Genomic DNA, 23,572 nt, shown 5'->3' with positions numbered 1-23,572 from the left:
CAAAAAAATAATTGTTTCATAAAAGGAATCTGATAAAAACTATTTTTTTCAAATAGTTTCTATTGTATTTGGATTGGTTGTTTCTTAAATATATGGGAGAACTCACTTGTCAATCTCTGTTACTAGGGAAGTTTTTAGAGAGCTTATTAGTGCTTTATTTAATTTTTTTCTAAGATGGGGTTATTTAAGTATTCTATTTCCTCTTCTGTTAATATGGAAAATTTATATTTTCACGACTATGCATTCTACTTAGGATTGTTAATTTTGCTGCCATATACTTGGGGAGGGGACTTTTAACAATTTCTTTAAATTTAATCCCCATTAGTGATACATTATCTATTCTTTTCATTTTTGATACTGATAATTAGGTTTGCTTTTTTTCCCAGTCAAATTAACTAGTGGTTTATCATATTGCTGTGTTTTTTCCTCATAAAATAAACTAATTTATTTATTTATGGATTTTATTTTTTACTTTGTTTTATTCATTTCTCCTTTGATTTTCTGGATTTCCATTCTTGCACTCAGTTGAACATTTTTAATTTTTTTAGTTGCATGACTAATTCATTGATGTGCTCTTTCTCTCTTTTACTGATGTATACATTTAGAGATATAAATTTTCCTCTAAGCACTGCTTTTTCAGTACTGTCCCAACTTCAAACTTATTTACATTGCTCTTTTCAGAGCTAGTTCTTGGGGTTTGTAACTTTTCAGTGTTCCCAAGATGATATCTCCTGTTGTATGTTCTTTTCCTCTTCAACAACAACTATAGCAACAACCCAAGACAAACCCCTGATCTCTTGAGATTATAAGTGGTAGTGTTCCTAAAGATCCTCATCCTTGTGACTGAAAGCAATACTACTCATGGAGTCTTTTGTTCCCTTATGATTGAAAGTGTCCCTCTCAGTTCTTAAATGTGACCCAGACATAGGTATAGGTAAAAGAGCTGCCAAACAGCATACAACCCTTCATCCAATGTGAGCACAGGGGTTCCCTGTAGTCTCTTTCTGAGCACTTGCCTCTTATCATCTTATCATCTCTTACCGTCTCTGGCTCAAAAGTTCCCAAACTCCTGCTGCTTTTGTCATCACCATCACTGGTATTGCATCCATGTGAACTACAGGGCAGGCTCCCTTTCTACCTCCTCAGTTGTCTTGACCTAAAAGAATGTCTAAAACCTTTTGTTAACTCTGCAGCTTCAGTATTTTATTTGAGGCTGGATTTTGAAGTTGTTTGGAGGGGAAAATTGGGAGAGCCTGACTGAATACTTTGCCACATTGACTCCAGGGAGAGTATCTTCATTTTTAACACTTTATTAAATACAAACAATAAATAAAACAATAAGTCAACCTCTCATTTATAACTATTGACTTCCAAGGAGTAAATATACTGAAAATTTAACAACTAACTCAAAATGGCTAGAGCTAGTTCTGGGACACTTCTGCCAATAGGAATATGAACCAGGTACCACAGAATCTACCTTAAAACTTGACAGTTACAGCTATCCTCTGAGACTACAACTCATGAATACAGGTATAAGTTGGTGAAATTGTTTTGAGGAGGCGCTATATATCTATTCTATTGTAGGATGCTAAGTAAACAATATGAACAATTACAATTTCTCCAATAATTTACATTAGCTCTTCTCTTCTGCTTTAATAAGATGGGAATCAGGCTCATTCATAAGGAATCCAGAAATAATTCTTGGTTATATAAGCAATCTTGTGTAATCATAAAAGCACCTGTCAGATTCAGATGAACTGAGTTTCAGTTCTACCTCTGATACTTTCTAGTTCTGTCTCAACTTATTTTGCTGCAACAACAGAGGTTTTCCAGCAGGCAAGCAAATAAATTCTTATATAAAGTACAGTCCCTGTGAAAACAGTGTTATTACTAATTATTTAACTAAAAGGAAGAATATAGAATTTATCTTTGTTTTTGTAACCCTAAATAGAATTTTTTCATGTCTATATTGAACAAATTTATATTATTATAGTCACCAGGCACATAATACTTCACCATTAGCTTTTCTTGATTTCTGAGCAAATCATTTAACCTCTCCAACAACTCTCCAACAGCTGTAAAATGTACATAGAGTTACTTGTATTACTCACTTCACAGGATTGTGAGGATCAAATAAGATAATGTATAAAAAGGGTTATAATTATAAAGCATTGTGTGAATTTCAGCTCTGATCATTATTTCTAATTTTCTTCCACAGTATAATACATACAACCAAAGTTATGCCAAGTAACAAAAATTAGCAGGCCAAAATTCTCAAAAGCCTTTTTTTCTAAGGTGGTTGTTGAATCTGCCAGGACAGAATATCTGTTTACAAAGTCTTGTCATCCAAGTCAGGCCTTCTTACCTTTGCATAAGCTGCTTACGGCTCACACACACAGCTGCCTGGTAGTCATGAGTTACACACACTTTATATGGACTGCACTTCACATTCAAGCAAGGATCTTTGGATGGGTCTAGAACTGTAGGAGAGAAAATGAAAACAGTGTTAGGACCTTAAGAGAAATTGAATTTTTATTTCTGCACAAATGAACTATAGGATCTACTGGTGGTAAATAAAACCAGCCATGTGTTAGTATTGTTTTTATAGAGCAGTGGGTATTAGAATGAAAACTAAAACCACAGAGAAATACATATATATATATATCACAGAATTTATATTTTAAAACCAAAATGAGGACTCCTATATGCTGTAGGAATTTTGAACATCATCTTAGAAGTCAATTTTTAAATAGAATCTTTGAAATCTGTCATTTAAAGGGCCAGAACTTACCTCTTTCTTCTTATAACCTTGGAGATGTTCCACCTTAAAAAAATTTTGCTCTAATTTTTAAAAGCTTCATTCCTATAGAAACATATTTTTTGTTACATAGAATTATATGTCAGAATTGCAAAGGGCATAATAAATATAATCCAAATCCCTGATTTTACAGATGGAGAAAGGGCAAGATATAACTACTCAGACTTATACAGTATGTCTCTGATGGAGGTAAGAATTTGATGCAAGGTTCTTTAAAGCTCAAATTCACTTAGTTTGTGTGAATCTACTAAGGCATTAAAATCTAATAAAGGAGTTTTTTTTTCCATCCCCATTTGGCCTGATTGTCCTGATTCAAACTGTCTCCCCCATTCAATTCAGCAACCATTTCTTAAGTGACTATTTCACTGACCCAAAGTTTAGATAATACAAAATCCCTACCCTTATATAGTCTACAATCTAATAAGCAATAAACTACATAAAGAGATATACTTAAATGTAAAGTATGTAGAAGGAAAAATAGGTCAAAGACAATTAGTCAAGAAGTACTGAGAATCTTCTATGTGCCAAGCACTAAAGTAATCACTAGAAATATAAAGAAAAAGGAAAAAATAGTCACTAATCTCATAAGAACTCACAATCAAATTAAGGAGACATCATGAAAACAGTTATATACAAACAACTTCCACATTGAATAGATGGAAGATAACCTCAAAAGGAAGACTTCAAGTGGGATAAGAAAAGGCTTATTGTAGAAAGTGAAATTTTAACTGAAATTTGAAAGAAGCCAAAAAAAAAAGGAAGGAAGCAGATTTAAGAAGGAGATTTCGGGGCAGGCACACAACCAATGAAAATTCATGAAGATGAGAATTGAATATTTTGTTCTAGGAATATCAAGGAGAACAGTTATTGGATTATAGAGATCGCTGTGGGTAAGGTGGGGTGGGGTAGAGAAGGGGGAAGATGTGGAAGATAGAGGTAAGGAGGAAATATAATCTAGGTATGGGATTAAACTATATGAAGATACAGATACATGGGAAATGGAATGGCAAGAAGAAGAGCAAGAAGGCCAATTTGCTTAAATAGTAGATTATAAGAAGGAAGAGGGCATTACCAAAAAGGTATATTGAAGAGCTTTAAATATCAAATAGAGCATTTAGTGTTTGGTATTAGAGAAAGTAGAAAGCTGATGATGTTTATAGAGTAGGGAAATGATACGGTCCTATCTGTACATTAGGAATGACAAGTTAATATCTATCAATCTGGGAATGTCTGAATAAGTTGTGTTATATGAAGAAAATGGTATATTATTGTTCTAGAAAAAATGATGAACAAGCTGATTGTTAGAAAATACTGGAAGGAAATATTTACATGAGCTGATGCGGAGTGAAACAAGCAAAACTGGGAATACATTGTACATGGTAACAAGATTATGATCAACTATGAAAGACTTGGTTTTTCTCAGTGGTGCAATGATCCAAGGCAATCCCAATAAATTTTGATTAGAAAATATCTGCATCTGGGAAATAAATATAAACTGCTTGCATTTTTGTTTTTCTTCCCGGATTATTTATACCTTCTGAATCCAATTCTCCCTGTGCAACAAGAAAACTGTTCGGTTCTGCACACATATATTGTATCTAGGATATACTGTAACCTATTTAACATGTAAAGGACTGCTTGCCATCTGGGGGAGAGGTGGAGGGAGGGAGGGGAAAAATCAGAACAGAAGTGAGTGCAAGGGATAATGCTGTAAAAAATTACCCTGGCATGGGTTCTGTCAATAAAAAGTTATTAAAAAAAAAAGAAAAATTATCCATTCATATGTTTTGAAAATAAAAAACTTTAAAAACAAACAAACAAAAAAAAAAAAAGAAAATATCTGCATCAAGAAAGAGAACTATGGAGATTGAACATAAATCAACACATGCTATGTTCGATTCTTTTTTCTGTTTTTTTCCTCTTCCATAGTTTTTTTCCCCTTTTGTATTGATTTTTATCTCCCAACAAGATTCACAAAAGTAATGTATTTTTAAAAAGTTAATATACATGGGATAGCTAGATGGCACAGTGGATACAATACTGGCCCTAAAGTCAGGAGAACCTGAGTTCTAATCCGACATCAGACAATTAATATTTTGTAGCTGTGAATCTTGGCAAGTCACTTAATCCCAATTGCCTCAGAAAAAGAAAAAGGAAAGAAGGAGAAAAAAATTAATATACATATATAACCAGAAAAAAATAACACAATAAAAGGAGGAACATAAGGAATGACAAGTTGGCAGTGACATAAAGAAAAGATGTTATGGAGGGGAAATATTGGAGGCAGAGACTAATTAAGAGGCTATTGTTGTAATCCAGTGTCTGAATTAGAGTAGTAGTCAAGTGCAGAGATGGAAAATGTTTGTAGATCTAAACCTATTGCTACTTTGACACAGAGAATGAGCTGAGAAGTTTCTGATATCAAAAAATTTATTTAACAATCCCCAAAAGCAGAAAAGAAACACACAACTTGTTACCTTAGTAATTTCACAGATAAGCTAATCAAGCACAGCAGTTGGCTCATCAGAACTCTTCATGTTTAGCTATAGATTCTAGTCATTTGCTTGAAAGGCCTCTAGTACAAAATCTATAGTATAAGGGATTTTGCCATCTCCATGCACTAATCTGACCTCAGGTATCAAGTACACATCTCAAACAGTTTAGACAAGAGATTTATTCTTCTTCCTCATTCATACTCTCTCTCAAACTTCTGGATCAATAAATCAATATCCTGAACACACTCAAGAATTAAGCTGCTTTAAGAAATAGTACAGGTTCCTTTCTCTCCCTGTTTATATCACTCAAAAATATCCTTCCAGTATTTTAAGAGCATCTGAGGGGGTTTCACTGTTGAGATGCTAGAATCTAAAAACCATTGCCTTTAGATGGTGACCCTAAATTTCTCATGAAGCTTTTATACACTCAGCAGTTATAAACATGAACTAAGGTGCATTTCTTCAGGAGGATCTTTGGTCTAAGGGAATCAATTGAACTCTTTCCTTTCCCTGAAAGAAACCCTTAGTGACCTAATACCTTTTGAAGTAACATTTGCTGCAAATAGGAGAACTGATACAACCTCAGAGATTTCACATCAACCTCTGAGATTTTAGAGCCCCCCAAAAGTGGGTCTTTTCTGGCAGAGATCTGCCTTTGAAAATTTAAAGACTTCATTACAGGAACCATATAGTCTTCTATTGCTGCCAGGATCAGGTCAGCAAGATAAATATGGATCTCCAGAAGGCTTTTCTGCTTTAAATGGATTCATGCTTTAAAACCAGGGCTATCCTCTAAGGTTTATTCAAGCTGAGATTCCATTTCATTTCTGTCTGGGCAAGAAGCTCTGGTACCTGTAAGCAGGTACCAATAAAAATTGTTTTCCTCTTGACTGTTGTAGTCTTCTGAAAGCCAAGCTTCTCCTTAAGCTACTTAGTCCTTTGTGGATCTAATTCAGAATTATGAAAATGATTAGTGAATAAAAACAAAACTACATGAGATTATTAAGGGTCTTCTAAGTACAAGCTGGCATTTAAAATTCTTAATCATGGGACTCATAGCCTTGCCAAGTCAGATTTTTTTTCCCAACCTGCTTTCTCATTTACTTTTCCAAAATCAAGTGAATGAGTGCTCTCTGGCTCACTCAATCTAGATTCATCTTCCTCTCAGAGTTCTAAGGTATATAAAGGTTTTTCTCTACTGCCATGGTTTGAAACTCCAGTGACTCTATTCCTTACATCATTAAAAGACTGTGACTAGTACAATAATTCTGCTTATCATTATATTATCTTAGCTATATCTACTATATTATTATATTAACTTAGCATCAGTTTATAGAAGGAGATATTCACTTCAAAGCAAAAACCAACATAAGAACATCTCATGACCACCACTATCGTCTTTCCCTATCTTTTCAGTATTTTGGTCTTTGGTGAATTAGGTTAGGAACTTAGTTCAATAATGGCTCAATAAGTTCATGCCTAATTGTCTGTTGGTGGGCAAGCATTCTGCAGATCACTTCAAAAGTCAATCTTTGCTCTTTGGGATACTGAAAGTATAACTTTGACTTAAGCTTCTTTTTTCTTATGGCTCTCCTGACCTTTTGAAGTTCTTAAGGTTTGCATGGTTTCTCACCTGTAAGTCAAAAGAAAATGGAGCAAAAAAAGGCCAAAGGTGAAGATATTATTCCTTTTAAATTCTTCTACAACCAAAGAGCCTTTTCTTTACCTGGTAGTCATCTGAGGATAACCAGTTATAAAACATCCATGCATGCTTCAGCCTCTCACCGGCCCTTCCCTTTCTCAGTATTATGATTTCCCCAAAATTAGCCTTCTGAGGTTCTCCATATGGAAAGACACCATTGCAGGAGCATTGTAAAGGTGCCAGACTTTCATTACAAAGGCAAAATTTACAAATATCAAGATGTAATGGGCTTTAAAATTTTATATTACTTTAAATTTATGGAATAAAACAAGTATTTCCATAATAGAGTACAATAAAAAGATAGTTGCAAATGAAACTGCAAATCTACCATGTGTAACTTGCAATTTCTTTTAAATATACAACAATGTTACATAAATTTTTTCCCCTTTTATTCTTCCCTTCACCATCCCCATCCTAGGGATAGTCATCATTAGGCACAAATATATATGAACATATTCTATACCATACTTCTATTAACAGCTTTTTCTCTGACAAATACTGTCTTTCTTCATATATCTTTTATAGTTAAGTTGTATATTTATAATAGTAAAAATAACTTATTTCCTTAAAGTCATTATTTTCTTTTTTGTTTTCTTTTTTTCGAAGGCAATTGGGGCTAAGTGACTTACCCAGGGTCACACAACTAAGAAGCGTTAAGTGTCTGAGACCAGATTTGAACTCAGATTCTCCTGACTTCAGGGCTGGTGCTCTATCTACTGCACCACCTAACTGCCCCCTTAAAGTCATTCTTAAAATAATATTATGATTATTGTATACAGTGTTCTCTTGGTGTGATTATTTTACTTTTTATTATTTAATGCAAGTTTTTCCATGTTTTTCTAAGACCATTAAGCTAATAATAATTTCTTATAACATAGTGGTATTCCATTCAAATGAACAATTACACGTTATCATTGATACTACAGCTACTTTCTCTCCCATTCTCACCTCAGCTGTCATATTTCTTACTTTGATAAACTACTGCTATCACTTAAGATACAATTGCTCAAAAGTTTAGAGGACTAAGCTTTGGTGATCCATACCCATGGTTACTGAATAAGGCAGCACTTGTTAGGGGTTATAGGAATTGCACAGAAAAATGGATTTTCCATATCTATAGGTTCCAGAGACTAAGTACCACACATAAGCCTGGAGTGATAGAGACTGGAAATCTCAAAGAAATTTATAATTATATACATGTAGAATTAGAAAATTCATTTTGCTTCTCAAGCCATTTTAAAAGATTCAACATATACTGAGTTGGCTTCAGAGATCAATTTGAAAAAAAGAATGATTCCAAAGTATGGGCATTTCTTAGTCTTGAGATTCTTCACTGAGAATAGTAGTGGGGTTTTTTTTGAGCTTAGAATAAGTCTATAATAAAGTTTGTTGAGTTGAATGATTGTTTATTGGATACAGAAAAATGAAGCACCAATAGCAATTGTCCTATCTCATCCTCCAGAGCAGGCAAGGATACAGCTAACAAGCCAGGTAAAATGAACAGAAGAATTAGGACTGATTGTTCATGCTGTAAGGATATCAAAATAGATTTTTTCTATCAGAAAAAAATATAGTATTTGAAAGAAAGCCATACTGTCCCAGATTAAGTAACAGTGTAATATATATTTGTTGACATTGAGAAAGAAAAACGAGAAAACTACATGGGCTCAAATACACTTGTTCTTGTTTGCCTTATTGAATTGTGATGAAGAAAGGGATTAATTTGAACAGTGATTACCATCCTATAAACACATTATGTTCTTATAGAGATTCCCTAGCAGGTAGCTCTGAAGAATAAATGAACTTCTAGATTTCCAATAATAGGCAATGGAAAACCTGAGATGGTTCAAGTTCCAGACTGCCTCAGTACCCATCATTTTCTGTACTTTTTCATGTTACCCATTACATTGGGTCTAAGAGGAACAGTTGCAATGCTCCTTCTATTGTCATTTCTAGGCACTCCCTTGGTCTCTTATTAGTAATCTTGTTGCTTTTAAATGCAACACAATTATAGAATTCCTTCCAATCAAAATTATGGCATCTGTAATATTCCATCATCTTTAAGTCATTCTCTTTCTAAGGCACCTAGTATACCTTCTTCCATGATAACATTAATAACTAGCCTCTTTCCCTTATATAAGGGATTTTATTACTAATTTAATACTTCTTCAAATTCCTTAAACTCCCATTTCCTCAACTTCCTTAACTTCCATGACCTACTCCTACATTCTTTCTCAGTCATACATTGTATCATCACCATTAATCCTCACATTACCTATAAGCATCTATTTCCCTAATTAGAAAAATCTGACAGTTCTCTGACCATGGCCTCCTGTTTTTCTGCCTTTCCCCATTCTTTACCACTTCTCTCCATTCCCACCAACTTTCTGTACTTTCTCAGGCTACTCTTGCTCAGACTTCACTCTGTTCCCTCTCTAACATCAACCTAGTAGTTAGCCATTTTAATTCTATACTATTCTCTTCTCTTTGAATCCCTTATCTGATGGGCTGATCTCTCACCAAAACCTAGATTATTTCTGCATATGCCTCTTTCCCTCCTACTCAGAAGCTGTTGAATAAATTTGAAGTAAATCTAATAACTGCTAATTGCATATATTCCCAAGTTATGTTATCAAAACTCTGTTGGACCTTTACTGCATTAAGGCCATTCTTTTATTCTTCTCATTTAATTCCTTAACTTACTCTTCATAAATGGTATTCCAAACCTTTTCTTACTTTTTGAAGCCTCCTTCCCCATCTCTCCCAAAGAAGAATTTTGTCTTTTATTTCAACAGAGAGAAAGGGGAGAACAGAGAGAGAGAGAAAGAGATTCCTACTATTATCTTCATCTCAAAACTCCTTGACAATATCTCCATGCTGTCCTTCTTTTCCTCAGTTTCTTACAAAGAAGTTCCCATTCTTGCCAAGGCCAATTCTTCTACATGTGTATTTTATTCCTATCCCCAACTGTATTCTTTAGCAGATTGTATCCTCAGTCACCTCCTCCCCCCTCTCTCTTTCCTTCCTTCCTTCTCTCTCTTTCCCTTTCTTCTCCCTTTTTATCTCTCCCTTCTCTCTTTGTCTCTCCAACCTTTTTCTGTCTCTCTCTCTGTCTCTGTTTCTGTTTCTTTCTCTTTCATACACACACACATACACACCTTCTTCAATCTCTCCTTCTTAACTATTGTTTCTCACTGCCTTCAAACATGCTCAAGTCTACTCCATACAAAAAAAATTAATAACTAGACCTTATTATACCTTCAAGCTATCATCCTATAGTTTTTCTTCCTTCGTGAGTAGGGATTATATTTCTAGCATCCAACACAATTCCTGATACAGTCACAGTCAATTAATAGTTATTAATTGAGTGAATTCTCCTTCTGATACTCTCTGTTTTACATTACAATGAAATCACTTAAGTTGTAACACTTAGGAGCTTCTAGGCTTTCTGAAAATGAACAAGCTCTTGACTGCTATTTCTAGCACACTTGGCCATATACACTAGCATTAGCTAAATATTCACATAGATCCAGAAAAGGCCTATGTTTATCAGTGGAAGTTTGTACCCATTCATATTCATTCTTAATGGTCTTAAGAGACCATTGGCAAAAAAAGGATTAGAGTTGATGAAATGGTGGCACAAATAGTATCTTTGTAATGTGCATGGTCATGATTGCAATAGGAAAAACTCTGAAAACTCAATTGGGTTTCTTGCTTCCAGGATTCTTGGTCTAAATTAGGTCATATTATTATAGGCATTGAAAATTTTTCTAGGACAGAGCTTAATAAAGACTTGGGTTACTGGGGCCTCTGGCTTCCTTTCCAATTCTCACTTAATGTGACTTAAAAGGCAAGACTTAGCAAAACCAAAAATATTCATTTCAACTAATTAGGCTAATCATGAGAACTTTGGCATCAATCTTGCCTCATCACTCCTAATTCATGGGATAGAAGTAAAGAAAATAGGAGCAGTATGGTGCTCTGAAATAGGAGTCATAGTACCTGAGTTTGAATATTCATCCTGTCACTTATTAAATTTGTGTGACCATGAGTAAATCACAATCCATGGGTTTATTTTCTGGGTCTCACTTTTCTCAAGGAGGTTAGGAGTGGATGACCTTTGAAGTCTCTTGCAACTCTGATTTTTGTTCCTATCAACATGAGCTTTTCTTCAAGTATTCTAATTTATTCTAATTTGTCCATTCCCAATTTCTTGAAAGGATTTCCAAAAAAATAATATTAACACCTTAAACAATCAGCTTCTCAGATATTATCTCTCTCTGCACATTATTAAGAGATGTGCATAGAGAAATCAAGGCAGCTAAAAAATTAATTACCAAAGCCTGGATACTTCAAACATGCATGGGAATTATTTTGAGTAAATGAACTTCACAGTACAACAAAACAGTAACAAATCAAAGTGTCAGCATTTATTAATTACCTTAGCTCATTTTGTTTGGGGAAAAGAAAAAAAAGAGACATCAGGGTTTGTAAAGAAGTGAGAAGGATAGGAAAACAAATCTATTTTCATTTCAATTCAGCACATCCAGCAACTTTTTTTTCTGCTTGTAGCAATACTGCAGAACACCATCCTGAGGTGAGCTGCACTATTAACCAAGAAAAAAATGATAAGAAATCTGAATAATGAAGGGAGTAGTTGGAGAGAAATCCTTTAAAAATAAGCTATGAAATTGGTCTGGCACAGAGAAGGGGGATGAGAGGAAGAAATGCTGGGTGCTGGAGATAACCCCACTTGTGGCTAAATTCCATATAGTTGTATCTTTCATTAATTGTCAGTATTTCATACTTTTTATTTCATTTCTCAGCTCCTGGCATACTGAGAATGCCACTTTTATTTTCTTCTCATATTCTGCCAATAGCATCCTGGACAAAGAGAAAACCTGCCATCATCAATCAATACTGTCCAAGTACTCAGTGGCCTTCAGGTTCCCAAGTACAGTTCCTGTAGAAATTAGTAAGGAAATGTTTTTTGTATCACTCTCAATAGAATTTGGCACAGTGGCAAAGTGTTTCAGCAATTCATTCTTCAGTCCAAGGCTCTGAACTCATTTGGGAGTTCAAAGGGAGGAATAAAGGGGGGAAAAGAGGAAAAGAATGGGGAATAGGAAAACAGAGCTAAACTTTTAGAAGTACAGTAAGAAAAAAAGCCCACACCAAAAAAACACCTTATTTTCATGAATAAATAAGTCTGCTGCCTCATTGCCTGCCCTGGGGCTTTTATTAGGGTTTATATTATTATACCACACATTTCTATCATAATAAACAGTCAGGATTGACCCATTTCAAATAAAGATTCTTAAGGTTCTAATACAACAATGTCTGTCCACTTGAACTTTCATCCAGAAAACAAGGAACAATGAATTGTAACAAAACTCTTTCTCAAAGTGGAATGGATTGTCTCTCTTATATCTCAGCAGAGGAAATGTGACTAATAAAGGAGAAAAATTGATGACACTGACTCAGCTTAGAACTGGATATAAATGATAGAATTGTTTGGTAAGTGTGACGAATGGAGCATGTTCGTGATTAAGTAATCTGAAGGTGAAAGACAAAGACCTGAAGAGATATAAAGACAGTTGGGATCAATATGTGTTAGATTCTGGGACATCTGAGGAGCAACACAATTGAAAAAGATTCAGGAGTCTGAGTGCAATCCTAAATCCAGGCTTCCTAGACCATGAAATAATCATCAGAAGATCCTGTGTGTCTCTTCATAAATATCAGCACAATTTCCACTCTCTAACCCTGTCATAAGTTACCTGTTTGAATGCCATTTTTGTTTCATAAGACAAGAGTTTTAGTTATATGCTGACTTTGGGTGTCAGCTCCCATTCCCATGGTTTGTCTGAGGGACTAAAGATATTCCAGGATTCCAACCAAAAACAGGGTTCTGATTTTGGAGAAATAAACCTAGAATTAAGGAAAATTATATGATTATGTTATATATGAGTAATGCATATTTTACTATGAATTTACTAATTCAATTATGAAATACATTTAAATTATGAACTTGAATTAGAATGGATGAATGAAGGAACATAAAAGAAGAAAGGGAAAGAGTGTTTACAACTAAGAGGCCAAAACAGAGATTGAATCTACATACTATTTAGAACAAAGCTCAAGATAGGTCACTGGCATAATATTATTGACTGAGGATAATTTTAGTGAGGATGATTACAAAAAGAACTTACTGGTTCCTAGAAAAGGAGAGGAATGGTTTCAATGCAACCTTGATCAAATGAAGAAAGTGAAACCCAGAAAGAGAAGGCTCAAAGTCATCCAACCAGTTAATATTAGAACCATGATGGTAATTTTCATCTGATCCCCAGTTAGAGGTCTTTCTAGGTTACCATACAGACTTCCTTATAATTTCTGAATGTGTTCATATCCTCAAAGAACAACCTAAGTGCCACAAGAATTAAGTTTGGGGCAAATCACCTTTGGATATTAAGCAGAACTGAACTACTAATATTTTTAAATTAAATTAAATTAGCATATTTTAAAATTAATATGTAACACACATGCATGTATATGTATGCACATGCAAGTACAATACATATAAACATATACTCACACACATAAGCATTCACTCATACTCATACACAATACACATACGGATTCCCAAAGAAACAAATTTTCTTAAATTTCAAGTCCTTCTTGAGAATGATGTGGACACAAAAGTCTAACATTCATGGGCGAATGTTAGAAGAGTAGAAAACAGAGGAGAAAGAAACAAATTCTTATTATTTATACCAAGCTCATTCTAATTCTGTACAATGTTGTTCTGACTTATCAGTTTTATGAATCTGCAGGTATGAGGGAATATAATAAAGCTATGTTTCCAGTGAATGGTTACATGCTGTGTACTGTATGCAGAGAGTAGAGGAGATTTATATCCCTATGGGCAATAAAATCATATGTATTCACTTGATATTGAGCAGACAAATGGAATTTCCCCAGTAATGCTCCCAGCCTAATTGCCAGGCTGGCAGGGAAGCTTGTACTTAGCTCAGAGCTCCTCAGCCCATTCAGAGTTATCACTAATATATCCACTTTCTAAAGAAATCCCAACCCCTGTTTTATATAGTCATCATCATAGAACCATAATATATCAGAAAGTGAGCTTAGAGATCCATCCACTCTACTCCTTCATTTACCAACAGTGAAACTGAGGCTGGAGGTGAGAGAGTAGGAAAGGTGACTTTCCCAAAAGTACATTGAAAATTAATCACTGGATGGAGCCACGATGGCAGAGAGGACACAAGCATCTTTCTGAGCTCTCTTTTACCCTCAAACTACTTTTTAAAAAAACTCAGCCTTGGAATTAGTACTTGACTGTCTAAACCCACAAATATTGGGAGTACAACACATTACCAACAGAAGTTAATCTAGAAATTAACCAGAAAAAAAGGTCTGCTTTTGCTCATGCATAGGGAAGGAACGGGGCTAGGCCAAGAAAAAACTCAGGCAGATAGGCAGTGAGAACATGGAAAACAGCTCACACTGAGCAGAGTAGAGGGGTGTGAGATGTGGTCATCACCAGCTGAAAATCTTCAAGGGAGAATTTTACCACAGTGTTGGCTACTCTGCCCTGGCAGCAAGGCAGTAGATCAACAGGAAATAAATAAACACAAAGGGTAAACACTAAAACCCCCAAATGCTAGAGTCTCTCGGGACCTGACCACACCCACCCAGCATTGGGAGGGACTCAGCATGATCTCAGCAAGCACAGATGCTGATCCCAGTGCACATGCTGATGTCAATGCAGCCATTGCTGTCCCACTGCTTATTCACTACTACTTCCTGTTTTCTGTTGAGGAAGCTTGGTAACCTCAAATTGCCCCCAAAGCAGACTGCAACATTTTTGTTTGTTTGTTAAAATGAATAAAAAGGCAAAACAGGCTCTAACTATAGATAGCTTCTATACTGAAAGCAGATTTCAAACCCAAAGGAGACTAAAAACAGTTTGTCTCTAGATGAAAACCCAAAGGTAGATATGATCTGGTCCCCACAACATAAAGCTCTCATAGAAAATATTATAAAGGCTCTTAAAGAGAGCTAGAAGAAAATGGGGAAAGGAAAGGAAAGCTTTGCAAGAGGGTCTGGATAAGACATGCAACTCATTGAAAGACAGAGTGGGAAAAAAATCAACTCCCTGAAAATCAGAATTAGTGAATTAGAAAAAGAAAATAACTCCTTAAAAAATAAAATTTGCAAATTGGAAAAAAAAATATCCATAGAACAAAACAATTCATTTAAAAACTCAATTGGACAATTACAAAGAGAAAATAAAAAGGTAAATGAAGAAAATAATTCATTAAAAATCAGAATTGAACAAATAGAAATGAATGACTTGAGGAGACACCAAGGATCAGTCAAGCAAAACCATAAAATGAAAAAATAGGAAAAATATTAAATACCTACTTGGGAAAACAACAGACCTGGAAAATAGATCTAGGAGAGATAATCTAAGGATTATTGAACTCCCTGAAAATCATAATGAAAAAAAGAGCCTAGACACTATTTTTCAGGAAATCATCAAAGAGTCTAGAGGTTATAGAAACAGAAGGTAAAATAGACATTGAAAGAATTAATTGATCACCTACTAAAAGAGATCCCAAAACCAAATTCCAAGCAATATTGTGGCTAAATTCCAGAACTATCAGACCAAGGAAAAAGTACTACAAACAGCCAGAAAAAAACAATTCAAATACAGAAGAGTCACAATAAGGATGTCAGGATCTAGCAGTGTTCACATTAAATGATGAAGGGCCTAGAATCTGATATTCCAAAAGGCAAAGGAACTTGGTATACATCCAAGAACAACTTACCCACCCAAGCTCAGCATTTTCTTCCAGGAAAGAAGATGGACATTCAATGAAATAGGTGAATTCCATTTATTTCTGATGAAAAAAAAAAACAGAGCTAAACAAAAAGTTGACCTCCAAATATAAGACTCAAGAGAAGAATAAAAAGGTAAAAAGAACTCTTGAGAACTGTATTTCTGTTATGAGGATATATAAACAGTACATGTATAATTTGGTTTTACTGTTATAATATAAAAAAAGATCTAGAAATAGAAAGGAAATTGTATCAGAAAAAGATATTACATATCACAAAGAGCCAAAGGAAACCTATTATATCTGAGATAAAGAAGGGAGGGGGATAAACATAGTGTGAATTTTGCTTTCATCAGAATTGGCTAAAAGAGAAAATATTAGACATATTTGGTTTACAGAGAAACTTCTCCCACCTTATTGAAAAGTGGGAGAGGAAAAGAGAAAAGGGAAGGAGTAGGCTAAATAGAAGGGAATACAAAAATTGCAAGTGAAAAGTTTAAGAAAAGGGGAAGAACTCTAAAGGGGAGGGATGCTAAAGAAGGAGGGCTGTATGAGGCAAGTAGTGCTCACAAATGTAATACTACAGAGAGGGGTAAGGGGAAAAGGAAAGAGAAAAGCATAATCTGGGGTTAACAAGGTGACAGGAAATACAGAATTAGTCATTTTAACCATAAATGTTAATGGGGTAAACTCCTCTATAAAGCATAATGGATAGCAGACTAGATTAAAAGCTTGAATCTTACAATATGTTGTTTACAGGAAACACACTTGAAGCAGGGAGATACATACAATGTACAGGTAAAATATTGGAGCAGAATCTACTATGCTTCAGATGAAGTAAAAAAAAAAGCAGGGGTAACCATCCTGATCTCAGATCAAGCAAAAGCAAAAATTAATCTAATGAAAAGAGAAGCTAAAGGGTAGCATAGATAATGAAGCAATATCAATGCTAAAGAGATATGCACCAAGTAGTATAGCATCTAAATTCCTAAAGGAGAAGTTAAGAGAGCTACAAGAAGAAATAGACAGCAAAACTATAAAAGTGGGAGATTGCAACCTTGCACTCTCAGAACTAGGTAAATCAAACAACAAAAAAATAAGAAAGGTAAATAGAATGCTAGAAAAGTTAGGCATGATAAAACTTTGGAGAAAATTAAATGAAGACAGAGGTGTACAATTTCTTCTTGGCAGTTCATGGAACCTATACAAAAAGTGATCATATATTGTCATATAAAGATCTTGAATTCAAATGCAAAAAGACTGAACGAGTAACTGCATCCTTTTCAAATCATGATGCAATAAAAATTACATTTCAATAAAAAATCAGGGGAAAATAGATCAAAAAGAAATTGGAAAGGAAAAATCTCATCCTAAAGTATTATTGGGTGAGACAGCAAATCAAAGACACAATTAATAATTTCATCCAACAGAATGACAATAATGAGATGACATGCCAAAATGTGTGGGATGTAGCCAAAGCAGTAAAACTGGGAAATTTTATATCTCTAGAGGCCTCCTTGTATAAAATAGAAAAAGAGAAATTCACTGAATTAGCCTTGGAACTAAAAAAGCTAGAAAAGGAGCAAATTAAAAGGAGCAATCAAACACTAAACTTGAAATTATAAAAATAAAAGGAAAGATTAATAAAATGAAAGTGAAATAAATATTGAATTAATAAATAATACTCAAGAGTTGATTCCATGAAAAAACAACAAAATAGATAAATCCTTGGTAAATTTGATTAGAAAAAGGAAAGAGAAAAATCAAATTGTTAATCTTAAAAATGAAAAGGGAGAACTTGCCACTGATGAAGAGGAAATTTGAACAATAATTAGGAGTTACTTTATCCATCTTAAATGAAATGGATGAATATAGGTTGCCCAGATTAATAGAGGAAGAAGTAAATTGGTTAAATAGTACCATTTTAGAAAAAGAAATAGAACAAGCTATTAATCCACTCCTTAAGAAAAAATCCCTAGGATCAGATGGATTTACGTGTGAAGTGTACCAAACATTTAAAGAACAATTAACTCCAATGCTATATAAACTATTTGAAAAAATAGGGATTGAAGAAGTCCTACCAAATTTCTTTTATGACTCAGACATGGTACATATATCTAAACCAGGTAGGATGAAAACAGAGAAAGAAAATTATAGGCCAATCTCCCTAATAAACATTGATGCAAAATCTTAAATAAAATATTAGCAAAAAGATTACAGAAAATCATCCCCAGGAACTACACTATGATCAAGTAGGATTTATACCAGGAATGCAGAGCTGGTTCAATATTAGGGAAATTATTAACATAATTGACCATATCTATAACCAATTTAACAAAAAGCCATATCATCATCTCAATAGATGCAGAAGAAATACTTGATAAAAAACAACACCCACTCCTATTAAAAACAATAGAGAGCATAGTTATAAATGAACTTTTCCTTAAAATAGTCAGTAGCATCTATTTGAAACCATCAGTAAGCATCATATGTAATGGTGATAAACTGGAACCATAAATTTAGATGCTACACAGCTTGATGTGTTGGTGTTTAATATTGATAGTGCTTCATTATTATCTATGTTACCCTGCAGCAAGGTATAGTTTCCTTCCTTATCTATTTTAATAAGATCAATTTTTGCTTTTGCTTGATCTGAGATCAGGATGGCTACCCCTGCTTTTTTGCATAGTAGATTGTGAAGCATAGTAGATTCTGATCCAGCCTTTCACTTTTACTCTGTATGTATTGCCCTTCTCCAAATGTGTTTCTTGTATAACGATAACATTTATCATTATAATTACTAATTTTGTATTTCCTACCATCTTGTTAACCCCAGATTATGCTTTTCTCTTTTCTTTCTCCCTTACCCCCTCCATAGTATTAAACTTGTAAGCACCACTTGCCTCACATAACCCTCCCTCTTTAGGATCCCTCCCCCCACCTTAGCTTCCCTCTCCTTTTCTTAAACCTTTTCCTTACAATTTCTGTATTCCCTTCTGTTTAGCTTACCCTTTCCCTTTTCACTTTTCCTCTCCCATTTTTCAATGAGGTGGGAGAAGTTTCTCTATAAATTGAATATGTCTAATATTGTTTCTTTTTAAGCCAATTTTGATGAGTGTAAGATACACACTATGTTCATACCCCTCCTTACTTTCCCTCAGATATTATAGGTTTCCTTTGCCTCTTCATGAGATGTAGTACCTCCACTTTTCCCTTTTTCTGATATTTCCTTTCCACCTCTAGATCCTTTTTTATGTTATAAAAGTAAAACCAAATTATACATGTATTCTTTTATGTATACTCATAACAGAAATATAGTTCCCAAGATTTCTTTTTACCTTTTTATATTGCTCTTGAGTCCTATATTTGGAGGTCAAACTTTTTGTTTAGTTCTGGGTTTTTTTGTCAGAAATAGATAAAATTCACCTATTTCATTGAATGTCCATCTTCTTTCCTGAAAAAAAAAATGCTCATTTTGGCTGGGTAAGTTATTCTTGCCTGCATATCAAATTCCTTAGCCTTTCAGAATATCAGATTCCAGGCCTTTTGATTCTTTAATATGGATGCTGCTAGATCCTGAGTAATCCTCCTCTGTATTTGAATTGTTTTGTAGTGTTAGCTGCTTGTACTATTTTTTCCTTGTTCTAATAGTTCTGGAATTTAGCCTCAATTTTTCTTGGAGTTTTGATTTTGGGATCTCTTTCAGTAGGTGATTGATGAATTCTTTCAATGTCTATTTTACCCTCTGTTTCTATAACATCTGGGTAGTTCTGTTTGACAATTTCTTCAAAAATTGTGTCTAGGCTTTTTTTCATCATAATTTTTAGGAAGTTCAATAATCCTCAGATTATCTCTCCTAGATCTATTTTCCAGGTCTGTTTTCCCAAGTAGGTATTTAACATTTTTTTCTTTTTTTTTTCTTTTTTGTTTTTGTTTTAGTTGACTGATTCTTGGTGTCTCCTCAAATCATTCATTTCTATTTGTTCAATTCTTATTTTTAATGAATTATTTTCTTCATGTACTTTTTAAATTTTCTTTTTATAATTGTCCAATTGAGTTTTTAAATGAGTTGTTTTGTTTATTGAATTTTTTTCCATTTTGCCAATTTTATTTTTTAGAGAGCTATTTTGTTTTTCCAAATTATTAATTCTGTTTTTGGGGAGTTGATTTCTTCATCCACTCTTTCTTTAAATGAGTAGGATGCCTTATCCAGACCATCTTGCAAAGCTTCCTTTTCCTTTCCTCATTTTTCTTCTAGCTCTCTTGTAAGAGCCTTTTAAATTTCTTCTATGAGAGACTTGTGTGGTGGGGACCAGATCATATCCCCCTTTGGGGTTTCATCTAGAGACAATCTGCTTTTAGTCTCTTCAGGGTCTGAATTCTACTCTGGGATGCCTTATCCAGACCATCTTGCAAAGCTTCCTTTTCCTTTCCTCATTTTTCTTCTAGCTCTCTTGTAAGAGCCTTTTAAATTTCTTCTATGAGAGACTTGTGTGGTGGGGACCAGATCATATCCCCCTTTGGGGTTTCATCTAGAGACAATCTGCTTTTAGTCTCTTCAGGGTCTGAATTCTACTATCAGTATAGAAGCTATCCATAATTAGACCCCATTTTAACTTTTTACTTATTTTTTAATAAACAAACAAACTGAAGTCTGCTTTTAGGACATTGTGGTGTTACCAAGCTTCCTATACAGACAACAGGAAGTAGCAGTTAAGCAGCAGTGGAACAGCAATGGAATCATAGGTTGCACTTTGAGATCATGCTGAGTCACTCTGGATGTTGGGTGGATGTGGCCAGGTCCCAAATGACTCTAGTGTTTTGGGGTCACAATCTTTACCCCCTGTGTTTATAGCTTCTCTGCTTATCTACTGGTTTGCTTCCAGAGCAAGGTAGCTCACACTGTGGTAAAGTTTTCTCTGAAAATTTGTGGCTGAGACCACACCCTGCCTCCCTCCAGTCTGCTCAGTGTAAGCTGCCTTCCATGCTTTCATTGCCAACTTTCCTGACATTGTGCCTGGTCTAATGGTTCCATCCCGGGAGCAAAAACAGATCTTTTCTGATGAAATTCGAGAATATCTTCTGTTAGTAATGTGTTGTACTCCCAATATTCATGGGTTTTGACAGTTGAGCACCAATTCTGAGGCCTTTCATAAAAGTAGTCTAGGGGCAAAGAAGAGCTCCACCCTCTGACACACCAGAATTTGTAAACAAGTAGTTGGACATTTGTGATTCCCCCATGCTTGTTCTAATCTCTTTCTGACTTGGGTAAATTGTTCAGGAAAGTTTAGTTTTAGTGTGTTTGGAAACTGTTCATCTTGGAGGCCTTTCTTTCTCTCATTATATCAAGTCCTTTTAAATGTCATTCTCTCTATAACAACACTGAAGTAATTATGAGAAAGCTAGTGCTGATAAATTGAGGTTCCTAGAGGGGGTAAACCCAAATCATCTGAAGCTAACATAATCTGAAAAAAAATCACTATTTCTGCATCCCTGGCTACACTTTGGTATTAGGATCCTTATATATTCTCTTTCCCAAATTTGATGCTGATCGAAAGATCGAAAGACTCATTACTAAAAAGATTTCTTCTTATGCATCCAAATATACAGAGCAATTCATAATTTTTCAGCCCTTCACTTAGCCAGCTTTCTTTCCTGCCTATTCAGTTTGTGCCACCCCAAAGACCAGTTACCTCTTTCCCTTTGGGTGTGTAGCTTCTTTGATGTTAAAAGTCAATACAAAAATGTTATCAGGTCATAAGTCAGGTAGCGGCACTAAGAAATAACACATAATTACATAGAGGATTTTCATATCTCTCTCTCTCTCTCTCACACACACACACACACACACACACACACACACACATACATACACACACACACACACACACACACACACACCAAGACAAGTAAAATTTCCTCTTTTCATTGTTTAACATTAAACAAGTATCTAGAAGTAAAATAATACGTAGGGAGAAAATCCTCTCTGAGGTATACAGAAAAATACTTCCCACTAAAATGGAAAAATGGCTTGGTAACATTTAAGTATAAAATTATTGCGATTTTATCCTCAAAAACTTTCACTGGTGCTTTGGTTTTTTAACTGGTCCCCAGAATACAATCATGAGGTCTAGATGGTGGCTAGTCTGATTCAGTAAGGTCCTTCTCATAAAAATTAAGCAGCATTTCAGGTTCTTTCCACTCTACTAATGCTTCTCCTTCCGTTTTTCCCCTCCTTTTGTCTTATGCTATTCCTTTTTTCTTCTGCAGACAAAGCTGTGAAACATCCTTGGATATTATTTTTCATTTATTAAATCTTATAGTTGTCCTTTCTGTCCTCTACTTTCCAGTCAAGCTCACTTCCTCCTCTTTTAATTTTTCCCTACTTTCCTGATTACTTCTTCAACATTAGCTCCCATTATTCTTCCAGAGGATATTTCTTTCACAATAAGGGCAATAAAGCCAAGAAGGAGGCAAAAACAATAAGATGAATTCTCTACTCTTAGAAACACAGAGTTGGAAATGAATTCTTTAGCTTTTTAAAATGTAATGGGAATGGGAATAAAGAGAAGGGAGGTGAAACTCAACAGACTGACTAAATCTCAGCAAAAATCTTTCATTGTTCCTTCCCAGCCTAATGAGAGGATGCTTTTCTTATGTAATCAAAACAGTATCAATTTCATGCTCAATAGTTTTTTAAATGAACCACAAATTTCTCAGTTTGTTGCTTTTTTTTTTTTTTTTTTTTTTTTTTGCTTTTGACAAAGGACAGTATTGTTTGGCAATACTTTACAAACGTAAAGATGATACAAAGAGAGAGAGAGAATGTGTGTGTGTGTGTGATTCCTAGATAACTGTCCTTCATTTTAAGTAAAAATCCAGAATTTGAACTCCCTGAATTAAGAAAGTCAGTAGCACTAATTTATTGTGTGCTCTACTTGTTTGTATATGGATCATACCTCTTCTTATTATAGGTTCTATTTAAACAAAATCCATGTTTTATTTCCTCCTTTTTTCCAGTGCCTGAAGCTATGCACTACAGTCATAGTTCCCATATGGCTGTCTACATGGACTTGATTTAGTCCAATTTATTTTTTCCATGCCCTACACTCCTTTAATGCCTTGCTATAGTTCATGTAATACATCAGTGTCCCTCAATCAGATCTGAGGGAAAAAGAACAATTTTCTTCATTAATATTAATTGGATTTCTTTCCTAGGCAAGTATCTTGAGAGAAAATTTAAGTCATCGCCGGACTACGTATTTCACACTATTATGTTTCACATATATATAAAAGACATGCTAGTACAGGGAGTACTTTTTTTGAAAGCTAAATGTTCTTGATGAATTAAATTTTTATAAACAATGAGGTTACATCAAGTTTTCATTTGCATTTTCTAGAAACAAGGGCAGGAAATATTGCTTACTACCCCATTAGTTTTTTATCTCTAGATCATATTTTGTTAATGGGACTGACAGCATTCAAAACAAGCTATCTTTCTACATGATTATTTGAACTAAGTTACTTCCCATCACAGAATTAATCCCTGGAAGTATTTAGTCTTTTCCTATTGAATGAGTCCCAAATACAAATGCACATGCATCCATACTTAGTCCATTCTTAAATCAAATGAGATTTGAAATCAAAGACTCAAAGTTAAAAACTCAGCTCCAGTAATTAGTACTTACAACTATGA

At 34.5% G+C, this 23,572-nt stretch overlaps 1 protein-coding gene across 2 annotated transcripts in view; it reads right to left on the bottom strand.

Moving 5' to 3' along the window:
* The window catches only part of SPOCK1 (SPARC (osteonectin), cwcv and kazal like domains proteoglycan 1), a 349,554-nt gene that overhangs the window by 149,204 nt on the left and 176,778 nt on the right, over nucleotides 1–23,572 (bottom strand). For both annotated transcript variants that reach the window (XM_051978132.1, XM_051978133.1), the window contains exon 4: nucleotides 2,366–2,480. In XM_051978132.1, the coding sequence (XP_051834092.1) occupies nucleotides 2,366–2,480 (115 nt within the window). The remainder of the gene's footprint in view (nucleotides 1–2,365; nucleotides 2,481–23,572) is intronic.

The sequence above is a fragment of the Antechinus flavipes genome, chromosome 2 (assembly GCF_016432865.1).
Source record: "Antechinus flavipes isolate AdamAnt ecotype Samford, QLD, Australia chromosome 2, AdamAnt_v2, whole genome shotgun sequence".
In the NCBI taxonomy this organism is placed as follows: domain Eukaryota; kingdom Metazoa; phylum Chordata; class Mammalia; order Dasyuromorphia; family Dasyuridae; genus Antechinus; species Antechinus flavipes.
This window is presented reverse-complemented; position numbering and strand designations above follow the sequence as displayed.